This window comes from Kryptolebias marmoratus, linkage group LG22, assembly GCF_001649575.2.
Source record: "Kryptolebias marmoratus isolate JLee-2015 linkage group LG22, ASM164957v2, whole genome shotgun sequence".
NCBI lineage: Eukaryota > Metazoa > Chordata > Actinopteri > Cyprinodontiformes > Rivulidae > Kryptolebias > Kryptolebias marmoratus.
This window is the reverse complement of record NC_051451.1, coordinates 7,301,609-7,323,437: the sequence shown is the minus strand read 5'-3', so window position 1 is coordinate 7,323,437 and position 21,829 is coordinate 7,301,609. Positions and strand designations below refer to the sequence as shown.

Genomic DNA, 21,829 nt, shown 5'->3' with positions numbered 1-21,829 from the left:
CCTCTCACTCAACAACCACTGGAATAATCGGCTAAAACAAAAAAAATGGATGGATTCATTGTTTCCTCTTTCTTTGGTGAATGTGAACAAACGGGACTCCACAACAGTTTGACGGTATCAGATCACAATGTTTAAATATTCCAATTTTACTCTAGTTTTCCTCTCCCATTGATTACTGTTACATCCCTTTTTCTGAGTATGTTGTTTGTTAGTGTCTTGGAAACTGTTTCTAAACTGTATTTTAGGCAAATTTGAGTAGCAAAGCTAACGGCTCCATAAATAACAGCACTGAAGCTAAGCCAATAATGATTCACAACTTAAGTAATAATTTCAGCGACAAATAAAGTTAACTAGAAATTTTGAACAAGCCTAACACTTGGTGCATTTTATACTGAATGAGGATGACTCCAAAAGTTGATCAGTTATAGACATGCATTCAATGATTACTTTCTGAGAGTTTCAATAAAATCTGTAAAGTGGTTCATCATATATATTGCTAACAAACACTGTCACCAACTATTTAAGGAAAAGTTTAAATAAAAGAACTAATGGATCTGTCAGCAATCAGAACATGTGCTAGTAAGCGCTATTTTTTACGACCACACAAAATTGTGCCTCAGTATCTGTAAAATTTACTTACTTATACCTAATTTTGTGTTTGCTAAGGTAACCGTCATGAGCATCTTGAATAATCATTGCTCCAAAAGTTAAAAAGTTTTAAATGCTCATTTTAAGTTTATTAACTTCATTTTTATTAAAATCTATTCAATGATTCATGAGATATTTTTGCTAAGAGATATTGTTTCCAATAGATAATGACAAAATTGTTAACTAGAAGCGCACGGAGAGCGCAAACCTCTGCCAAGGTCATAGTCGCTAAAAAATTGTATGGTCCAGATTGTGATCTGGATCACCACCAAAATGTAATCACATTTTCTGAAAATTTCACTAAAGTATTTTAATTTGTTTTTAAGTAATCTTACAAACAAACCAACACTTCTGAAAACATAACCTCCTTTTCATAACAATTTCAGGAAACGTTGGGGTTGTCACAACAATCAAGTGATTATATTTTGGTGATGATCCTCTGTTGTTCTTGTGCTGCCACGATTAGTGTCTCTGTGCTGTCCTTCAGTCCAGCCCTTTCTAGCCAATGGAAGGATTTGTTGATATCAGCCACTTCACTTAGCAGTTCATCATTGGGGCCTTTCTTTCTGATGTATTTCAGGATCTTAAGTTTCTGTATTCTGTATAGTTTCTGTATCTTATAATCAAGCATTTCAAGGACCACTGTTGCTGTGATTTATACCAGCTTATTGGTGCCAGTAGGGATACTTGGTAATGCTACGTTCACATCTTCAAGCAGACTTTCATAAGGTACTTTATCACTTAGCCTTGGCAAGGGGTGCAGGTCACTGTCTTCATTCTCAGGTCAGCTGCCTTGTATTAAGTTCCTCAGGGACAAGAAACTAACTTAAGGTCATGGTTCTCTCTTGAATGTTGGAACACTAGGTCTGAAGTTGTTTGAGCCAATCTGGAAGTTGGATATCAAAGTTTCCATAAGTTTTATCATTGTGTGACAAACTCCAGTTGCAGGAGATCATTTTTGTTTCAGGTACTTTTTTTTGGTAGGATATGTTATGTAAGCACTTTGATCCACCTTGTTGCTGAAAAGTGCTATATAAATAAATTTGCCTTGACTTGACTTGGCTATGCTTTCAGGAGTACAATTCACCTCCCAGGTTTTTATATAAAGCGTAAGATAACTGTTGGATTGTAGAATCTAAAACTAACTGACAACAGATTAAAGGTGTGTTTTTAACCAAGCTCTTGTTTGTCTGAAGTCTCACTTTTTCAGGAGGAGTAAACGACGAGCAACACCTGAGGTATTGCTGACTTTAATTTTCCTACCACTAAATCACTCTTTCATCCAATCTTTCATATAATGACAAAGAAACATTTCACCATCATCACATTTTCACACACAATCTGTAATTACCAAATTGGTTTCAGTCCTGGCCAACCACCATCCACCCCCCACCCCCCACTTGGCCAACAATGCAGCTTTTTGGTTACATTGCAGTGCAATATTTACTTTGTTTATTGGATAAATCTCATATTCTTAAATTCAAATTATCCAATTCTCAGCCTTTCTTATGTTTTAAATAAAACTAGACAGTATTTTCATCCAATAGTTCCAAAACAAAAAAATAGTGAAAAATTCTAAGCCCGTGTTCCAAATTTAATATTTTATTACTCCACCATTGAATTCTGTTTGTTTCTTGTTTTTGTAAGTTTTAAATATCTAATTAATGTTTTTTAAGATGCAGGAAAAAATGTTGGACCTATGCTAAAAAAATGTTGGACTGAAACCAATATGGCAAACAAAGACATCATCAGTTGCTACATTAGTGAATTATCTCATCTAATTGCCAGTTCATTGTAACTATTTTACATCATTTAGTAATGACAGAGAAAAAGGTATAACACAGATTTCAAGTAGAAAGCAGTCACTAAAAACTAAAGACTTTTTGTCTTAAAAGGTGGTTTGACCTCTTAATAGGCAAGTCATTTAAAAAAGGTTTCTAAAGTCTTTGAAAGTTGTTGGATTGTGCAACAATTTTTTTAAGCTGGCATAAAAATAAAGTGTAATACTCAGTGTTGTCATTTAAAGGGATGTCAGCTGTTCAACAAAAAATGAGGGCACATTTTTCTATTTATCATCCATGAATCCAATTTTAAAGGTAGAAAGGTTTCCCTCCAAAACTCCTAATAGCTAGATGTTATTCACAGTTTAAAGATGTTTTTCATAAATAGATGTTAATGACTGAATTAAAGCCCCTGAAATTTCCTGTAATTGTTTTTAATGGCAGTTTCATATAGTGAGACAATTTATATTCTGATAAGCTGTTGAGAGGAATTTGCAACTTGCAGTATAACCATACAGCGACCAGACTTTATCATTTTAAACAGAAAAATGTTGTTTAAAGCTTTGAACTCTGCACACTTCATTTTTAAACTGAAAAAGCTTCCCAGATGGGAAGCAAAATGTCATCAACTACAGAATTGAAGTCCAGTTGCTTTGCTTTGAAACGTTTAGGTTTTACACAAAAAGTACCTACCATAGTTAGTCGCAGTGCACTGTAGGAGCACTTTTAGATCATTTTACAGGTATGTTCTAATAATTGAAGCAAATAATTTTAGTTGTGTAACAGTTTGCCTAAGAAATGGCTTGATACATACCTCAGTTTTATGGCTCTTTTCCATGACCTCGACTCGGCCCTGCTCACCTGCTACAAGTTTGGAGTTTTTCCCTTTTTTTGAGTTTTATTGCAACGTAATCAGTGTGTTGTTCATCTCCTTTGAAAGTTGGCATTTAGAGACTTGGAGCATATTTTAAACCTGCCATCAGTTTTCCAGCTTTTCTGACTTAATTTGCACCACATTGAGTATTATTCCTCCTGGACGGTCAGAAGTCATAAACCAAAGCTTGTAGGAGCTCCTGAGAATCAAACAAAGACTAAAAACTCTTTAAGAAAAACTGTAAACTCCATAGTTACACATAATGTGTTGGATTATTGACACATGTTCAGTTCTTGCCTTGAAAGCCAGGATCATTTAAACGTATTACTTGTCCAACTTTTACTTTACACAATGCCGCAACAACTTCTGATTGTCATTTCAGGTTGTACTTTAACTACTACAGAATATTTAGTTTTTCTGAACTTTGTTTTTTAGATGCATTTATCAACTTAACTTTCATATATTTCCCTCATGAGTCGGTTGAGGTAAAATTAATTTCAGAGTGAATGATGGATCAAGTAAAGACTACTCAAATCAAGTTGTAACAACTTGATTGGTTAAAAAAAAAAAAGAAAGCTGTTTGAAAGGTCATTACTTTATTAGTTGAGAGAGGAAACTAGTGAAGTGATTTAGTACAATGCATTTGTAGGCTAAAAAATAAAGTGTTACATTCAGGGTTTAGTTCCGCTGAGTCTTTGTACTTCTGTATTCAATTACTGGAGTAAAACTAAAGCCTAAAAATGTCACCTGTCCTTAGGTCTTTTTCAAGTTTTTCAAAGTTCAGTTGATTATAGTTTACTGTCAGCTAGGGTTTTCTTAAGCTTTTTTTTCTGCACAGTACTGAGACTGACTTTTTATTCTGAGATAATATATTTGGGGATTCAGCTTTATTATATTTGCTGAAGTGCTTTCATCAAATATTGGACATGAGTGAAGGTCTTTCTCACAGTGGCTTTGTTGAAGTTAGAAGCACATAGAATTTTGATGACTATTTGTAAGATATATAAATTGTGCTCAATGTTTATGAAAATTTTTCTTACATGCTACTGCTACTAGAACAGGGTTTCCCCCAGCGTATTATAAGTCTGGCGGCCCGCCATTGCTGGGCGGAGCCCTGGCGGACTCTAATGAGCCCTAAGGTCCTGAGACCGACCCCCTTTCAGCTACCTGGAGTTAGCATGTTGTCGGAGCCACAGCAATAAACATCAGACGAGCGTGTTTCACCAAAAATGGTTAGTTGAGCCGAAATTCAGCGGGTGGCTTACAAGAGCGAATATGTAAGCACGTTTTGTACTTAATCAAAATACAAAAAAAAATTATCCTTGTTTACCAGTAAAATTATGCTATTAAATTCAGCATTAGATATACTTTGTTTTGTTGTTACATGTAGTGATCCAACATGCAGCCTGTGCCACAAAAAGCACAGTACAGTACAGCATCTCTCTGTTTTTCAGAGTTCTCTTTTGTTTTTCATTGGCCTACAAGTGAGATGTGTGTTGGTGCCTTTTGCACTTTTTCATTTATGTTAATTACATTTATTTGTAAATGTGACTTATATTAGGATTCAAATTAGGTGCAAACAATTTGTATTTATATTAATTGTATTTTTGCTTAAAAAAAGTATTTCAAAAGTGCCTTTTCGTAAAACTGTAGTTGTGTAAATATTTGACACAAATATCTTACAATATCACATAATAAATAGCCATATTTTCAACTTTCCAATCAACTTTAATCTTTTTTTTACTAAATCACGGTAGGCCAGCGATTGGCCAGTGAACGGCCATCTACCACCGGGCCTAGCCTATTTTCTGGGGGAAACCCTGTAGAAGTTGATATTTTTAAGACTTAAATCCATAAGAATTAATTGCACAGTCAATTCCCCCAGTTTTCTTGCCATTCATCTTCTATACAGTGTCAAAATCAATGGATTAATTAACATGTATTTGGTATATCTTAAAAGTAGAACTTGTAATTCATCATATGTCACCCTTGCATGGTAACTGGGTTCCTATCAGACATCTTTGACACCTGCAGGCAGTAACCCAGGAGTGATACGCTGCTGATTTCATCAGCCAGTCAGACTCGTGCACCATTCAATTTTCTCTAGAGGTAATAGAGCATTAGCAGCCTGGAACGTATAAACTCCGGCAATGTGAACACACACAAGCCAATAAATGGCCTCCTCCCTCTTAGTCTTAAAACTTGTTTCTCCTTCTATCATTCTCCAGTTATCTCTCTTTCACTTTTTTTCATTCCCTTCTGACATCCTCATTGTCTTTAATGTTGTGTCATCTCTCCCGGCTCACGATGTCTGTCTCTTATCCAGATGAAGTCTTAATGATTTATTTGAAATGGTTTGTTTTTAGAAGAGACATCACTCCTGTCCCAGAAAATCTTTATTACACCCTAAGGCTTTTGTGGTCCTAGGAGTGTTTTTGTCAGCTAACTGCGCTGCACTGTGGGGTCACCCTGACTGAAACGTCATGTCTGCTGGGTTTAAACTCACAATCATGTTGACAGGTCCAGTCTTGTGCAGTGAAAGTCAAATATTCCTCCAGGGTCATTACAGTATGGAGTGCATGTTAAAACTGGCACAATTTAATATACAGCCTACTTTATTCTAGTCCTTCAGATGAGAGTTTGTATTTTAGAGTCAATCAGCAGTTACTCCAAAATCATATTTATGGCCATCATCAATCAGTTCAGTTTATTATTCATGAACAAGATTTCCAGACACTTGAGCTCCTCCGCTTGAGGCAGAGACTCATTCAGGACCCAGACGAGGAACCCAGGTACACGCTGAATGTCGTGGCTTGAAGGTGCCAACAGAGCTACATCCTCTGCAAAAAGCAAATGAGAGACCCCGAGGTTCCAAAACCAAACAGACACCCTCCTCACCTCAACTACACCTTGATATTCTGTCCAAGAACACCACAAACAAGATTAGAGACGAGGGGCAAAGTTCAATGTACACCTGAAAGAAGCTCAACTTTATGCTGACTATTTGGACACAGCTCTTACTTTGGTTATACAAGAACCAAATAGCCCTCAATGACTCTCATTGCAAAGTATTGAAAAAAGGTTATCCTAAACTGTATCAAATGTGCAGTCTGAAAACGTTTACTCCAGTAGTTTTCCAGATGTATTCATATGCAGTTAGGTCCATACTCCATGTAAATGTAGCACTCTGTTAAAACCAAGTAAATCCTTGAGTCACGTGTTTGATTTTGATATATCTGTTTTCCTACACAAGCAAGATGACAGACAGCCTAATGTAGGTCAGGCACTCGCAAAATCTAAAAGAAGACATTTAGGTGGAAGTACAACAGTGCTGCTCAACGCAAAAGAAAAGGAAAAAGAATGTGGACGGCAATTTTCAAAAAGGGATCTGGGATCAAGCAGTGCAGTGGAATGCTATAACAACAGAACTATGCATTTAAATGGCCTGCACTTGTATAGAGCTTTATCTAGTCCAAATACCCCAAAGCACTTCACTCTACAGTCAGTCATTCACCTATTCATCCACACATTGATGGTGATAAGCTACATTATAGCCACAGCTTCCCTGGAGCAGGCTGACAGAAGTGAGGCTGCCATTACACCGGTGCCACTGAACCCTCTGACCACCAGCAGTAGGCAAGGCAGATGAAGTGTCTTGCCAACCCTTCGGTTACAGGACGAGCCCCTACCTCCTGAGCCACTGCCGCCTCATGTTGTGTTTGCAAAACCATTTCTAGATTAGTAACTTTAGTTTCTTTTTTTTGTTTGTTGTTGTTTTTGTTTTCTCCAATTCTAGTCTAATGCTAACATACTTAACATGTTTGAGTGTATATATGTATCAGAATTATCAGACTTTTTGTTCCTATATGACTCCTCCCCTATTTTCAGTCACTTCAGCGGTTTCCTTAAGTAAAGAAACACTGGCCATAAAAAAAAAAACTGGCCAGTAAAACTCCTATGACCCCAAACTATGATTAAAAGGTAAAGTTTAAGATGTGACAGTTTTATGCATTGCTTTCAGTGTTAGATATTTTCAGGCCAACAGATCTGAATTACTTGAAGATTACTTGAATCTATTTTCCTTACTTTTTTGCACCTTTTGTTGCAGTCAGGTCCTGTAAAGACTTAACTGGTGCTGATTAAAAAGCCACAAACGCATTGTCAAAATATTCTTCACTGCAGTTTTGTGTTAAGTAATTTTTCAACTGGGGCCAAGATTTATTTATTTATTTATTGACTATGTTTTCTTTTTAGTTTTATATTACAGGTTATCATAGTTAATAGGGGTGCAACAGTTTTCCTAAGTACCTTGGCATGAGGCTCACAGTTCGATATGGTACAAAAACAAAAAGAAACAGGTGCCAAATACTTTTTTTTAATCTGTGCATTTCTGCTTCTGGGAGAGTTACTGTCTGTAAAAATAAAGAAAACACCCTTATTAGTCGTGAGGGTCTAAGGTACCAAGTCACGTACAGCAATGTAGGATTTGTCAGCTGGGTATCAAATCTGAAGTGTAAAAAGTAACCCACAGGTTGAGTGTCAAACATGAAACTTGATAAACTTCAGAAAGGTATCTATTAGTAAAATATTGTAAAGAAGGTTAAACTTTATTAGATTATAAGTTGGTTTTGTATCTTTTATTTCAGTTTTCCGAGCCTAAGTTAGGTTAGTAAATGCAACACAGCTCTGGAGACGAGGCTAGTATCGCGAGATTAAAAAGTGTATTCTGTTGTTGTTAGTTACGGCTCTCGCTGCTCACTGCCTGGACATTGCTAAATGCTGTCTGTGCCAGAGCTAGAGGCTGGAAACAACACCGTTGTAAGTTTGAACAACTTAGGTGCCATTGTAACTCATCTGTTACTGGAAGAGTAAAGTTAATGCAAGAGACCCGCTTTTTTCTTGTCGTGTATCTTCACTTACCGACACGCCTCCATCACACCGAAAGCCAAAACACGACAATATTACTAAATAATGAAATAAAGCAAAAACCAAGGAGTGTTTTCCTCAGTTAACTTTATGCGTAATAAAAAGCAACAAAGAACTGAATAATGTGAAACAAAATGAATAAAATTTGAAACACAAACAACTTCTTAGCTAGATGAGTACTAATATAAGAAAATAAGACTTGATATCAGGGATATTTAATAGGTATCCTGATGGCTTGCAACAGTACTTTCAAAGCCTCACTTATATGATACAACTTATCTCTTTCAGCTGTAACTAACCCATGTCCCGCAGAGCTGATCTGAGTCAAACAGGCAGGTCTTTAGGCTTCTGCTTGTTATTCTGAACCACCCATCCTTTATTTGGTGTGGCGTGATTAGATAGCATATTCCCTTGCTTCTTTTCTGTTGTGGCTGTTAGCGTGATGCAGTTCATTAAAACATGCACCTGCTCTGGGAGTGTGTGATTACGTATGACTGACATATCTGTCATCAGTTCACTGTACCCTTCCAAAACGTCTGTAATGAATCGTCACGGTATGAATACGTGTACTGTTACACCCGTAATAGTTATTAATCTTATTTGACATATAAATGGTTGATACCAACATTTATTTTGTGTACCACTAGTTATCTTAATTTTTTTAATTTGAAAACCATTGTTCCTAGAGATTATTCTTTATAACATGGTTAAAAAATCATCAACTTGAAACACATCTGCTCTTCCGCTCTTATGTTTATCTTTGTCCCCACTCTTTATTCACATTACCTCCTGTCTCATTTATTTTCAGCACACATTCCCCAAACCCTGATACACATTCACATTTTATCTTGTCTACTTTTGCCACACACTCCAATTATGCTTTACTGACGTTACCTATCACTCTTCTTTTTTTTTTTTTTCTCTCCATTCCTTTTAACGCCTGTTCGGCCTCAGTTGCACACACTCTCAAAGCTCCACCGTGGAGGTTCTTAACATTTTTTGATTTTCTTTCCGCTCCCTTTCTTTATCCTTATTCTGGTTATTTTAAGAAACATCCATTGAGTCACTGATGGTGCTATATGTTGTGACCTTTTTCCTTCCTCGACTGTCACGCCCACTCATTGGACCCGACCAATGAGCCTGATTCTCAGGTCGGCCTTTTCCCCAGTGGCTTCTTCTGAGTCAGAATCCTTTTATTTGTTAACAAGCCATCAAATATATGTTGTTGTTTTTCTTTTTCTTTACTGAAACAGATGCAGGAATGTACTTTCAAATGACCCTGTGATTATTCTAACAGCACATTGTTTTATGATCACTTTGTGGAATGACCAGTTCATTTGCCTGTGGCTGCAGCTGATGCCTAACTGGATTTCCAGCCTTAAAACATTTGTCATTTTCACACTGTCAGTTTATGGAAGGGCTGTTGAGCTTCTCCTGATTGAGTCAAAAGCGGAGGTACTCCCTGAGCTAAACTAACATGTGTAAGGAAAGGAAAGCTTGTATAGTTAAAACAATCAGACTCTGTTGCAGTCACTGGCACTGCTTTACTTAAAAGTGAAACTATAGCTTGGACAGATCTGACCGTAACTCGACTAACATACACAGCACATACTAGTGCTGTGAGGGGGGGAAAAAATAACGTTACTTGTTACAGAAATATTTAGAAAAATAAAATGTAAGTTTTTAAAAACACTATATGTGTTGACTAAAAAGATTGATATCAACAAATTATCACAATTGTCGTCATCGATTACATTGACTATTCACATCAGGTCTGGAGGGATGTATGGGTTTCCCCTACTGGATCTGTGATCTCCCAACCATAAGTAAGTGTCAAAGAAGATGGATGGATTTTTTTATTTTTAAAAAGGGCCTCAAGTCTGAGCAGGCCATTAAAATAAATCCTTGGTATGCCAACAATCAGTACAAAGACGGGAAAAAAACATTACGTCAGAGGATTACCAAAAGCACATCTCTGAAATGGAATTACTCTAGACCCTTGTTTGTTTATTTTTTGTTTTTTTCCTGAATAGACAGTTTTCCACTGACAGACTCCGAATCTAAAGCAAACACTTGACACCCAGACAGTGTTGCATTTTAACTGGTAACCTTGTCTATGTTTTGAGCTCCTCTGCTAAACAATTACCTCTAATGTAGAGCTAGGCTTTTTCTCCTTATAATCTGTTTCATCTTGGTAAAAATGACTTCCTACTTAGGGCAATGATGCACAATGTGATGTTTTCTCTTCAAATCACCCCATCTCATCAATGTCATTATGAAACAATTTGTTTTTTGCTGCTTGTCTGTCACCAAGTGTCAATGCAGATGACTCCGTACACACTCACTTCTTATATATATATTTATATATACTTTTGTCTTTGTTTTTATAGGAAGAAGTGGAAGCAGAGAACAGAAGGAACACGAGAAGCAAACTCACACCAAAGTTGACTCCACACAAAGAGGAGGTAACAACCTAGAAAGACACAAAATCCAGTTGAGATTTAATGAGTTTTCTTCAACAGTGGCTTTCTTTTTTGCTGCTCTACTATAATTTTTTTTTTTTGTCAAAAACAGCAGGTTGTATTGACCATGATTGATTGATGCTCTTTGTTCAGCAATAGTGTGCTATGAATATTTGTAATCGTACATTGAATGACTCGGAGAACGTTTTCCAAAAATAAATTCCCCATAGACTACAATGGACTTTGGTGAAATGAGTGGAATAACCCAGACCTCTTTGGTGCTCGATCATCTCCAATATACTTTACAGTAGAAGCATCATTTAAAGTGCAAACTGCTCACAGAAAGTTGGACTTTATATAACAGAACACAATCTCAGTTAGTTTTATGATTTTTTGAGATTTTACCACAATGTTTACTTTGGAGTGAGATGATCTCTCACACTTTAACTTCTAAGCTGTTTAAGCTTCACATAATCTCTGCAGACAAATTCTTCTTACCATAGACTTATAATAATACTATACTGTCCCTGCCTTGTTGTGGTTAGGAATTGAAACCTATAGGAACCAATTTACAGAAGCTGCCATGTTGTATTTTTTTACCAGCATCTGGGCACTTGGGATGTAGAGTTTTAGTCCTGCCAAGTCTTACGCTCACAATCATGGTGTTATGAGCTTTTACTTAGGCATAAAATAACTGATTATAGATGACATATTTAAAAAATAAACATTCAAACGCAGCAGCAAGTTGAAAACTACACTAATCAACAAACATCAACACCGGAAAACAAATTATCTGAGGTGTATTTTGATTTTTGTTTGTTGGAGGGGGCGAGACTTAAAACTTGTTCTGGAACTAGCTGACAGGGAAGCCACTGTTGTTTCAGCTTCAACTTCTGGGTTCTGCACTGTTTATACATCAAGACATAGACGTTTTCTCTTTGTTTTTCACCGCTATGGGACTTGTGAATTTCTCCCAAATCTCCTAAGATTAGCTTAGGTTATTGCAAAAGTTGCCCTAAATTACTATTGGGCTTTACAGAAAAACACTGACAGTCGTTGGAGTTTCAGGTAGTAGATGTATTCGTATCCTTCAACATTTCTTCAGGAACTTTCTAGTAAATTACACCAGTCCTATTTGAAAACCTGAAGTCTGATTGTAAAGATTTTGTTGCGCTGAAGGATTTCCTAAGTCTTTTATATATATATATATATATATATATATATATATATATATATATATATATATATATATATATATATATATATATATATATATATATATAGTAAAGTCACTAAAAGTCTGCTGGCAGACTGACTCTGCTCTGTGTTTAGGGCTGCTCCCCTGCAGGTTCTTACAACTCCCACAGCAGCGTCCAGAGCAGGAAGGAGGGAACGCTGCAGAAGATCGGAGAGTTTCTGCAATGCTCCCCAACTCTGCTCGGCACCAAAGGTCAGTGTTGAACGTAAAATGTGGGACATAATATAGAAAGAAAAGAGAAGTCTGGTTCCTTTTTAGTATATTTCAGAGATGAGAGGTGAAGACGACTTTGCAGTCAAAGGCAAACAAACCCCCCCCCAAAAAAGCAAGAATAATATACGAACAGTGACTCAGCAAAAGCTCTTCCTGCTGATTCCTGATAGCAAATCTTTCAAAGCAAAAGATTCAGTCTTTTGTAGGTTGAATTTAGTTAGGATTTAGATTTCAAGAACATAAAACCAGATAAAGCTACATTAGGTTGTAAAATAAAGTTGTTGGCATGAAACACATGAACAACATGAAGACAACACAAATCACCTGATTGTTTTTTTAATCACCAAATTAGTTTAACAGTAACTAAATAACCCTAAATTTAAAGACATTTGCTTACAGTCTTAGCCCTGTAATAATAATTAATAAAAAAAAATTGTCTTGTTTTTCTATATTTTTAAAACTTACACAGTAGAAGAGCACCTTGTTAAAATCCATGCACACACATACACACACACACATACACACACAAGGGCACATCTAAGAATTCCTTCTGGACATTTGACAAGAACCGGAAAAGAAAATTAAGTGTTGGACATAAATCTTTCTTCGATGTGGAGCTAAAAACAACAGATATCCCAGAATCCAGCAGTCTTCAGTTTTGTCCTCAGGGATCAGCGGTTTCTCAGTTAATTATCACTTTAGGGTTTGTTGTCTGACCTTCTATGTCTCTCAGGCTTTCATCTCCTGTCATTTAGCTTTATTTGTAATTTTCAGGGCTTGAATGTTTTTATTTGTTCAACCCCAATGAAACCCCTCCACTACTGTCCTCTTTTATTCTAATGGTGAATTTAAGTTAAAGTTAAAGTACCACTGATTGTCACACACCTGAGTGTGTGAAATTTGTTCTCTGCATTTGACCCATCCCCTGAGGGAGTGGAGCAGCAGCGGTGCCTCGCTCGGGAATCATTTGGTGATCTAACCGCCCAATTCCAACCCTTAATGCTGAGTGTCAAGCTGGCAATGGGTCCCCTTTTTTACAGTCTTTGGTATGACCTGGCCGGGGATTGAACCCTTCCAGATGACCTTCCAGTTTCAGGGCAGACACTCTACCACTAGGCCACTGACACAAACAACTACAACTGTTCTCATAACTGCTGCTGTTTCTAAAAGGGAAAGCCAACATTTTGAGCTCCAACATTAAAAGAATCTGTATATTTTGGGTGTTCTGATCCTTTTAAATGGAATTTATAACAAATTTGATTGGTGTTTTCCTTTAACTTGCTGCCTGTAGTTTCTGATAGTCTTTATATAAATTCTTCCGATGATTTCCTTTGAAGGAACATCGAGCAGTTCCTGAACATGAAATTAAAAGCTCTGTAACTCTGTTGGAAGCTTTAATTCTTTCTAATAAAACAGTTTCTGTTTGTGCAGCCAAGAAAATGATGGGTCTGGTGAGCAGTCGGGTGGATGCAGATTCACCAGACTCCTCTTCCTCTCTTCGTCTGAGAGCGAAGAAGAGCAAAAAGAAACTCTACAGGCCTTCAATCTCCAGCCCCATGGAGATGCCTCCACACCCTGTAAGTCATTCTTTCTTTCCTCTTAAATTGATTGATTTTATTCAGTTTTAACAATAACTGTAAGTTAGGGGTAAAAACATTATTGTATGAATAAAAACTCAATAAAAATCATTGAAATTTTGACAAACAGGGCTTCACTAAGATGTGATTTTTACTTTTTTATTATTATCAAAAGACAACCTGGACCAGGACTGAGAAAAGCTTGTTTGTGTTTAAAACCCAAAAGTTTACAGAGGGAAAAAAAAACATTTCAAAAGTCCATCGAGTAGGGTGCCACATCAGAAAAATACTAAATATTAAAGACATTCTATATTTCCCACCACCATTGATGCAATAGTTTTAAACTTAGATGATCTCAAATATCAGACTTGTACCCATTTTGGTGAAACATTAAAAATAACTTCATGCGCACTCTTGGATTTTAGGAGATCATCCAGTCTTTTTTGAGTATGTGTTGGGGGTGAGTCTTAGCAAATTTGAGCTCATTTTCTGTAGGCCTTTTTAGCGTTTTCAAAGCTGTGGTAGCCAACTTAAATGGGGTTGGAGCGGACAGACCGGACATAAACAGAACACAGAAAATTAAAGACAGAGGAGAGATACTTTCTTCAACAGATCCAGTCTTATAATCTCTGGGATCAAGTTTCAAGCCCAGGTTAGGCCTTTAATCAAAGTGGTGAATGTATGTGTGTGTTGACAAAATGCCAGTTAAAATTTAAAAAAAAAACTCCCATTTTGGGTGAGTGCGGGTGCAGAGTTTTATATTTTTGTGAGACACAACCTCGACCCATGGGAGGCAGATAAGAAGCAAGAACTTTGTGCAGAAAAAAAATTAAGCAACATTACTCTTTTTTTTTTTTTTGACAGAAAATGTAACGCTAATTATAAATAACATTTGTATGGGTATCGATTCAGGAAATGAATGTCCACCCCACTAAGATTTAGGCTCAGGAGCTGCTACTGGATGGGGAGTAGGAATACCGTATACAAAACTTTTTTCTTGGTGTCGTTAAGCTTGCAAAATGGCAGATTTGACCATCTGAATCACTGATGAAGACTTGGATGGATGGATGGATGGATGGATGGATGGATGGATGGATGGATCTATCATTTGCATCTTCTTGCGCTTATCTAGGGTCGGGTCACGGGGGTAGCAGCCTAAGCAAGGAGACCCAGACTTCCCTCTCCCCAGCCACTTGGGCCAGCTCCTCCGGGGGAATCCCAAGGCGTTCCCAGGCCAGCCGAGAAACCTAGTCCCTCCAGCGTGTCCTGGGTCTTCCTCTGGGCCTCCTCCCGGTGGGACATGAGGCGTCCAGGAGGCATACTAATCAAATGCCCGAGCCACCTCAACTGGCTCCTCTCTATGTGGAGAAGCTGCGGCTCTACTCTGAGTCCCTCCCGGATGACCGAGCTTCTCACCCTATCTCTAAGGGAGAGCCCAGACACCCTGCGGAGAAAACTCATTTCAGCCGCTTGTATTCGCGATCTCGTTCTTTCGGTCACTACCCAAAGCTCGTGACCATAGATGAGGGTAGGAACGTAGATCGACCGGTAAATCGAGAGCTTCGCTTTTTGACTCAGCTCTCTCTTCACCACGACAGATCGGTACAGTGCCCGCTTCACTGCAGACGCTGCACCAATCCGCCTGTCGATCTCCCGCTGCATTTTTCCCTCATTCGTGAACAAGACCCCGAGATACTTAAACTCCTCCACTTGGGGCAGGACATCCTCCCCAACCCGGAGAAGGCACTTTTCCGGCTCAAGACCATGACCTCTGATTTGTAGGCACTGATCCTCATCCCAGCCGCTTCACACTCGGCTGCGAACCGCTCCAGCGAAAGCTGTAGATCACGGCCTGATAAAGCCAATAGGACCACATCATCTGCAAAAACAAATCCCCTCAACACCTTGACTGCACCTAGGAATTCTGTCCATAAACGTTATGAACAAAATCGGTGACAAGGGCAACCTTGGCAGAGTCCAACTCTCACTGGAAACGAGTCTGACTTACTGCCCGCAATTCGGACCAAGCTCTGACACCGGTCATATAGGCACCTAACAGCCCGTATCAAAGGGCCTGGTACCCCATACTCCCGGAGTACCCCCCACAGGATTCCCCAAGGGACACGGTCGAATGCCTTCTCCAAGTCCACAAAACACATGTAGACTCGTTGGGCGAACTCCCATGCACCCTCAAGGACCCTGTTGAGGGTATAGAGCTGGTCCAGTGTTCCATGACCAGGACGAAAACCACACTGCTCTTCTTGAATCCGAGGTTCGACTATCCGACGGACCCTCTTCTCCAGAACCCCCGAATAGACCTTACCGGGGAGGCTTAAGAGTGTGATCTCTCTATAGTTGGAACACACTCTCCGGTCCCCCTTTTTGAATAAGGGGACCACCACCCCGGTCTGCCAATCCAGAGGAACTGCCCCCGATGTCAACGTGATATTGCAGAGTCGCGTTAGCCAACACAACCCTATAACATCCAGAGCCTTAAGGTACTCCGGGCGAATCTCATCCACCCCCGGAGCCTTGCCATCAAGGAGCTTTTTAACCACCTCGGTGACCTCAGCACCGGAGATTGGAGAGCCCGACCCAAAGTCCCCAGGCTCTGCCTCCTGAATGGAAGACGTGCCGGTGGGATTGAGGAGGTCTTCGAAGTATTCCGCCCACCGACCCACAACGTCCCGAGTCGAGGTCAGAAGCACACCACCCTCACTATAAACAGTGTTGGTGCTGCACTGCTTTCCCTTCCTGAGACGCTGTATGGTGGACCAGAATCGCCTCAAAGCCGTGTGGAAGTCTTTTTCTATGGCCTCTCCGAACTCCTCCCATGCCTGAGTTTTTGCCTCAGCGACCATCCGAGCTGCATGCCGCTTGGACTGCCGGTACCCGTCAGCTGCTTCTGGATAAGACTCCTTCTTCAGCCTGACAGCATCCCTCACCGCCGGTGTCCACCAGCAGGTTCGAGGGTTGCCGCCACGACAGGCACCAACCACCTTGCGGCCACAGCTCCGGTAAGCCGCCTCAACAATGGAGGCACGGAACATGGCCCACTCAGGCTCAATGTACCCCGCCTCCCCCGGAACATGTTCAAAGTTCTCCCGGAGGTGGAAGTTAAAGTTCCGCCTAACAGGAGGCTCTGCCAGACGTTCCCAACAGACACTCACACGTTTAGGCCTGCCAGGTCTGATCGGCATCCTCCCCCACCATCGGAGCCAACTCACCACCAGGTAGTGGTCAGTTGACAGCTCCGCCCCTCTCTTCACCTGAGTGTCCAAGACATGCGGCCGCAGATCAGATGAACAAAGTCGATCATTGAACTGCTACCTAGGGTGTTGTGGTGCCAAGAGCACATATGGACACCCTTATGTTTGAACATGATTTTCGTTATGAACAATCCATGACAAGCACAGAAGTCCAACAACAGAACACCGCTCGGGTTCAGATCAGGGGGGCCATTCCTCCCAACCACACCCCTCCAGGTCTCACTGTCATTGCCCACGTCAGCGTTGAAGTCCCCCAGCAGAACAAGGGAGTCCCCAGGAGGGGCACTCTCCAATAACCCCATCAAGGACTCCAAAAAGGGTGGGTAATCTGAACTGCTGTTCGGTGCATAAGTGCAAAAAACAGATAGGACCCATCCCCCCACACGTAGGCGGAGGGAGGCTACCCTCTCGTTCACTGGGGTAAACCCCAACGTACATGCACCAAGATGGGGGGCAAGTATGCCCACTCCTGCTCTGCGCCTCTCACCGGGGACTACTCCAGAGTGGAAGAGTGTCCAACCCCTCTCAAGGAGACTGGTTCTAGAGCCAGAACCGTGCATTGAGGTGAGCCCAACTATTTCTAGCCGGAACCTCTCAACCTCACACACCAGCTCAGGCTCCTTCCCCACCAGAGAGGTGACATTCCATGTCCCGAGAGCCAGCTTCTGTAGCCGAGGATCAGACCGCCAAGGTCCCCGTCTTCGGCCACCACCCATCCCACATTGCACCCGACCCCTTTGGCCCCTCCCATAGGTGGTGAGCCAATGGGTGTCCCAATGATCCTAGGAGCTATGCAGGCAGACGGGTCCTATGTGAGGGATCAGACAAATGATAGATGAATGGTATAAATCATTCATCTATGATTTATACCATTCATGGTTTTGAAATTGAAACATGGTGTCTTCATCTTCAGTTAGACCCCCTTTTTAAACCCTTTCATGTTGGGAAATTACAGCACAAGCAGCTCTTACCACTTGTTTTGACTGAAGTAAAGTATTTACCGCTGGGCGTATCAGAAAGATTGTTCATTTAGCATGATTTAATAAACAAAAAACCTTAGAGTTTATGAAATGTAGCTCTTCATAACACAGACATTTTAATAATGATGGAAAAAGAAATGGTAATAATTTCTGCGATAAGAGGAAACATCAGTAAGCAGCAGAAAAAGCTCCAACAAATCACAGGAGCAGTATTTCACTCTTTAATGAAGTCATGATCCCAATTATAAAGTCGCCCTCAAGGATCACCATTAGTTAAACTGACTTCTTGTGTTGTTGTTGCAAAGAAACACACAAATATGCATTGCTCCAAAATGGTATTCATAACAAGACAAAATCCAGGACTCCAGTAGACGAGTTCCACAGAATCTGACTGAATGATGCAACGTTTTGTCACATAACCGGCTTTCTAAAAGGGTTGTTTAAGCAGTGGGTCGCCATAACCTCCTGTTTCTCTCGGAGCCCGAGTGTGAATCAGTCAAGATGAGTGTCTGAGGCTCTGGTCCTCAAAAAAAGGTGGAGAGTTTCCTTCAGGTCGGGGGTGAGTCTTAAAGTGGAGGAGTTCATCTCTGGGAGTCTGTCGCAGTGAGGAAGGAGCTGAGCTGAAAGACAAAGCTCTGATTTACTGAGCCATCTATGCTCATCCCTCACCTCTGCTCATGAGGGATGGATCAGGACCAAAAACACGAGATCTTGGATACAAACGGCTGAAATGAGCTTCTGAGCTCAGCCTTAAGCTAATACCTCACCTTCATGCACCTTATGGTCCGGTGTGCCTTATATATGACAAAAGTTTGAAAATGGACCATTCAGTGACAGTGCGTCTTATAATCCAGTGCACCGTATAGTGCGGAAAATACGGTACTACAAAAATTAAACTGAGAAGTGTTTGAAGCTGGATTCAGATGCTCGTGGCAAACAAATTTTTTAAGAAAAAAATTGTTTTGCTAATTTTTCCAGAATGTTTTAATCTCTCTTGGCACAAGAGCGAGGCAATAATGACTCATTCGAGGAAACTGAGAATACCCCGTTTTACATGGGAAGACATTTTAGAAACTCCTTTGCGAATGCCGTTCGTAATTTGTTGCCACCAGTCGCAGCCCAGTGAGATACTGGTTGCAAAGATGAGATGAGGAGCTCCATCATCTGGGGGGAGCTCGGAGTAGAGCCGCTGCTGCTGCTCCTCATCGAAAGGAGTCAGCTGAGGTGGTTCAGGCATCTGATCAGGATGCCTATTGGACGCCTCCATTTGGAGGTTTTTCGGGCACGTCTCACTGGGAGGAGACCTCAGGGCAGACTTAGAACTCCCTGGAGGATTGATCCATCCTTGGATCATCCAGTAGGAGCTGAGGAGTGCTGTGGAGCACTGGGTTTCCCTCCACTGCCGGACTTGGACAAGTAAAAAGGAAATGGATGGATGTTTTTGCTGTTTTGTCTCCTTTTGATGCTTATATGTGAAAGTTGGGCATTGATGTTCCAGTAAATCTAAAGCTAGGCCCACATAAATGATGAAACTTTATAACATTCAGTCCTTTTTGTTTCAGATCATCAGCCGAGACACAGAGGAGAAGGAGAGCGACCATCAGCTCATCAAGAGGCGCCTTCGCTCCAGAAAGGCTAAATAATCAACCTTTTCATGTTACTGTACTCCCTTCTTCTGTTGTTTTTTTTTTGTTGTTGTTTAAGTCTCAATAAATGAAGGGAACATTTAGCTGCTCATAATCAAGCTTTTTTTATGTTTGTTTAAATGATCCTATTTAATTTGAAGTTCTCAAATATTTACCATTCAGTTTTAAAGTTGAGCAAAGACTGATAATCTTATATTATCTGAAGTCAGTGAAACCGTTCGTATTCTGAAAACAGGAGTTAATGTAAGAGTGGATTTATTAAGAGCTGGATCAGTTTGACTCATTAATGAGAAAAAACAGAAACTCTGTGGCCCTCCAGTCCTGACACGGAGTTCCTCTTAACACCTTCGGCTGTGTTTTTGGTCACAAACATGGCAGCCTGAACGCTAAAAGATAAAACACTAAACCTTCAGATGTTCTTTTCTTCCTTTAATGTTGCTGACCCAATGACTCTACCTTTACACACGTTTTAGTATAAAACAAGGACTCAGCAGTTTTCTACACTTCATGTTAAAACACTTTGTTTACCTTAAAGATGTAATTCTTAGCTTTGAGTTGTGTTTATCCTTAATTGATACCAATTTAGTTTAATCTTTAAAATCTTACAGTAAGCTTTAATTTGTCTTAGAGGGCTGCTAATATGTAGTTAAACAATGTTTATTCTGTTTTCATAATCAGAGGTTGGACGTTCTCTGTCACGCTAGGGGGACCCTTTTTTTTTTTTCTTCCCACTTTTTTATTTCTGACACGTTATTTCTTTTACTCATTTATGCTGAAGTTTGTCCTGAATGTTGTTTTCTCCAGTCATTTTCTGATGTTCGAACAAAGAGTGAAACACAAACTTTAATACCTTTTTTCTCTCCAGAAGAATGTGCACACCATTTAGTGAAATATGTTGCATTTCTTAATGTGCAAATATAAACACGCACAGCTATATCAGTTCCACTTCAGTGTTTTCTAAATACACATGACATTTTAATTGAAAAGGTATTACTAAAGGAGGCTCCTGACTGTCCAGATTCAAGTAGAGGGTTTGTTTTTCAACATTACTGAGCAGCAAGAAAATAACCTAATATTTTTCATTTATTTTAATGCAGTGTTGCTTTTTATTTAGCATTAATTTCCTGTCTTTTCTATAAGGATTGCTGTAGTATTGTAAAAAATCCTTTGTTGGAATATTTGTAATACTTTTAGTAATTGGCTACAGATATCAACACTATTAAAAAAGTTAAAGGAAGTTTTAATATTCCTTTTCAGATACATTTAGTCTTTTTTTTTTTTTTTACTATTACAGAAATTGATTCTAAGATTTGATTTGTCTATAAAACTTCCTTCTAAATGTTTCTTTTCAAATCTCTAACATTTTAAAATATCCTACAAGTTAAAACATTTAACATTTATCAACACTTACAAAACATTAATTTCTTTTAAATATGAAGATCCATACAAAGATCTCAACACATTCCGAATGCAAAAAAGTCCTTGTAAAAATATTCGTTTTGAGGGCATTTACAGCAAAGTTGAAAGCAGTCCGATGCAAAATGAGCAACTTGTGTTGAAACTTAGAATCAGAGATTTATAAAGTAAATGCAGTGAAGCTGTAGGATTTTGCCCTCTGAGTTTTGTTGATTCTAACAAAAAGAAAGTGTAGAAACTACAAGCTCCTTTATGGCCACAAAATGACCCAATCCTCACTCCTCAGCAGATGCACCCTTAACTCCAGCTGCACTTTATCCCCAGGTTTGAGGTGAATGTGACCGCACATAACTAAATAATCACTTCCATGCTGTAAACAAGATGTATAAATTATCTTTATACTCTATTTCTTTGTCACTCTGTTCTGTTCTAATTAAACTATCAAGTCTTATCATTTTTTTTTTACTTTCAAGTGTTTATTTCTTGATGCATATTTTATGTTTATCATGTTTATTTTCCTTACAGACACTTTGATCAACCAAATAAAAGTATTTTTCTCTTCAACAACAACAAGTAAAAAAGCATTTCTTGCCTCTTTTAAATATATTTTTTTTATTTTTTAAAAGGGGCCTATTATGCTTCCATGAACAAGTCAGGATTTGTCTGTGGGCTGTACAAAACATGTTCATTACATTTAATACACAAAATCATTCTCAGATATTGAGATTTCACCTGATCAGTTCTGCCTGTTTTGAGCTCATTTCAGAATGAGCGGTTTT

General features: G+C 39.3%; 1 protein-coding gene across 6 annotated transcripts in view; it reads left to right on the top strand.

Annotated features, from left to right (window-relative positions):
* Positions 1 to 21,624, top strand: part of kif20ba (kinesin family member 20Ba) — a 65,848-nt gene extending 44,224 nt beyond the window's left edge. For 4 of the 6 annotated variants that reach the window (XM_037973622.1, XM_025002061.2, XM_037973623.1 and 1 more), the window contains 5 exons: positions 1,845 to 1,886; positions 10,620 to 10,694; positions 12,024 to 12,141; positions 13,594 to 13,739; positions 19,551 to 21,624. In XM_037973622.1, the coding sequence (XP_037829550.1) occupies positions 1,845 to 1,886; positions 10,620 to 10,694; positions 12,024 to 12,141; positions 13,594 to 13,739; positions 19,551 to 19,631 (462 nt within the window). In that variant the 3' untranslated portion in view covers positions 19,632 to 21,624. The remainder of the gene's footprint in view (positions 1 to 1,844; positions 1,887 to 10,619; positions 10,695 to 12,023; positions 12,142 to 13,593; positions 13,740 to 19,550) is intronic. The other 2 variants (XM_017438504.3, XM_025002062.2) reach the window with 2 other exon arrangements.
* Positions 21,625 to 21,829: the final 205 nt, after the last annotated feature.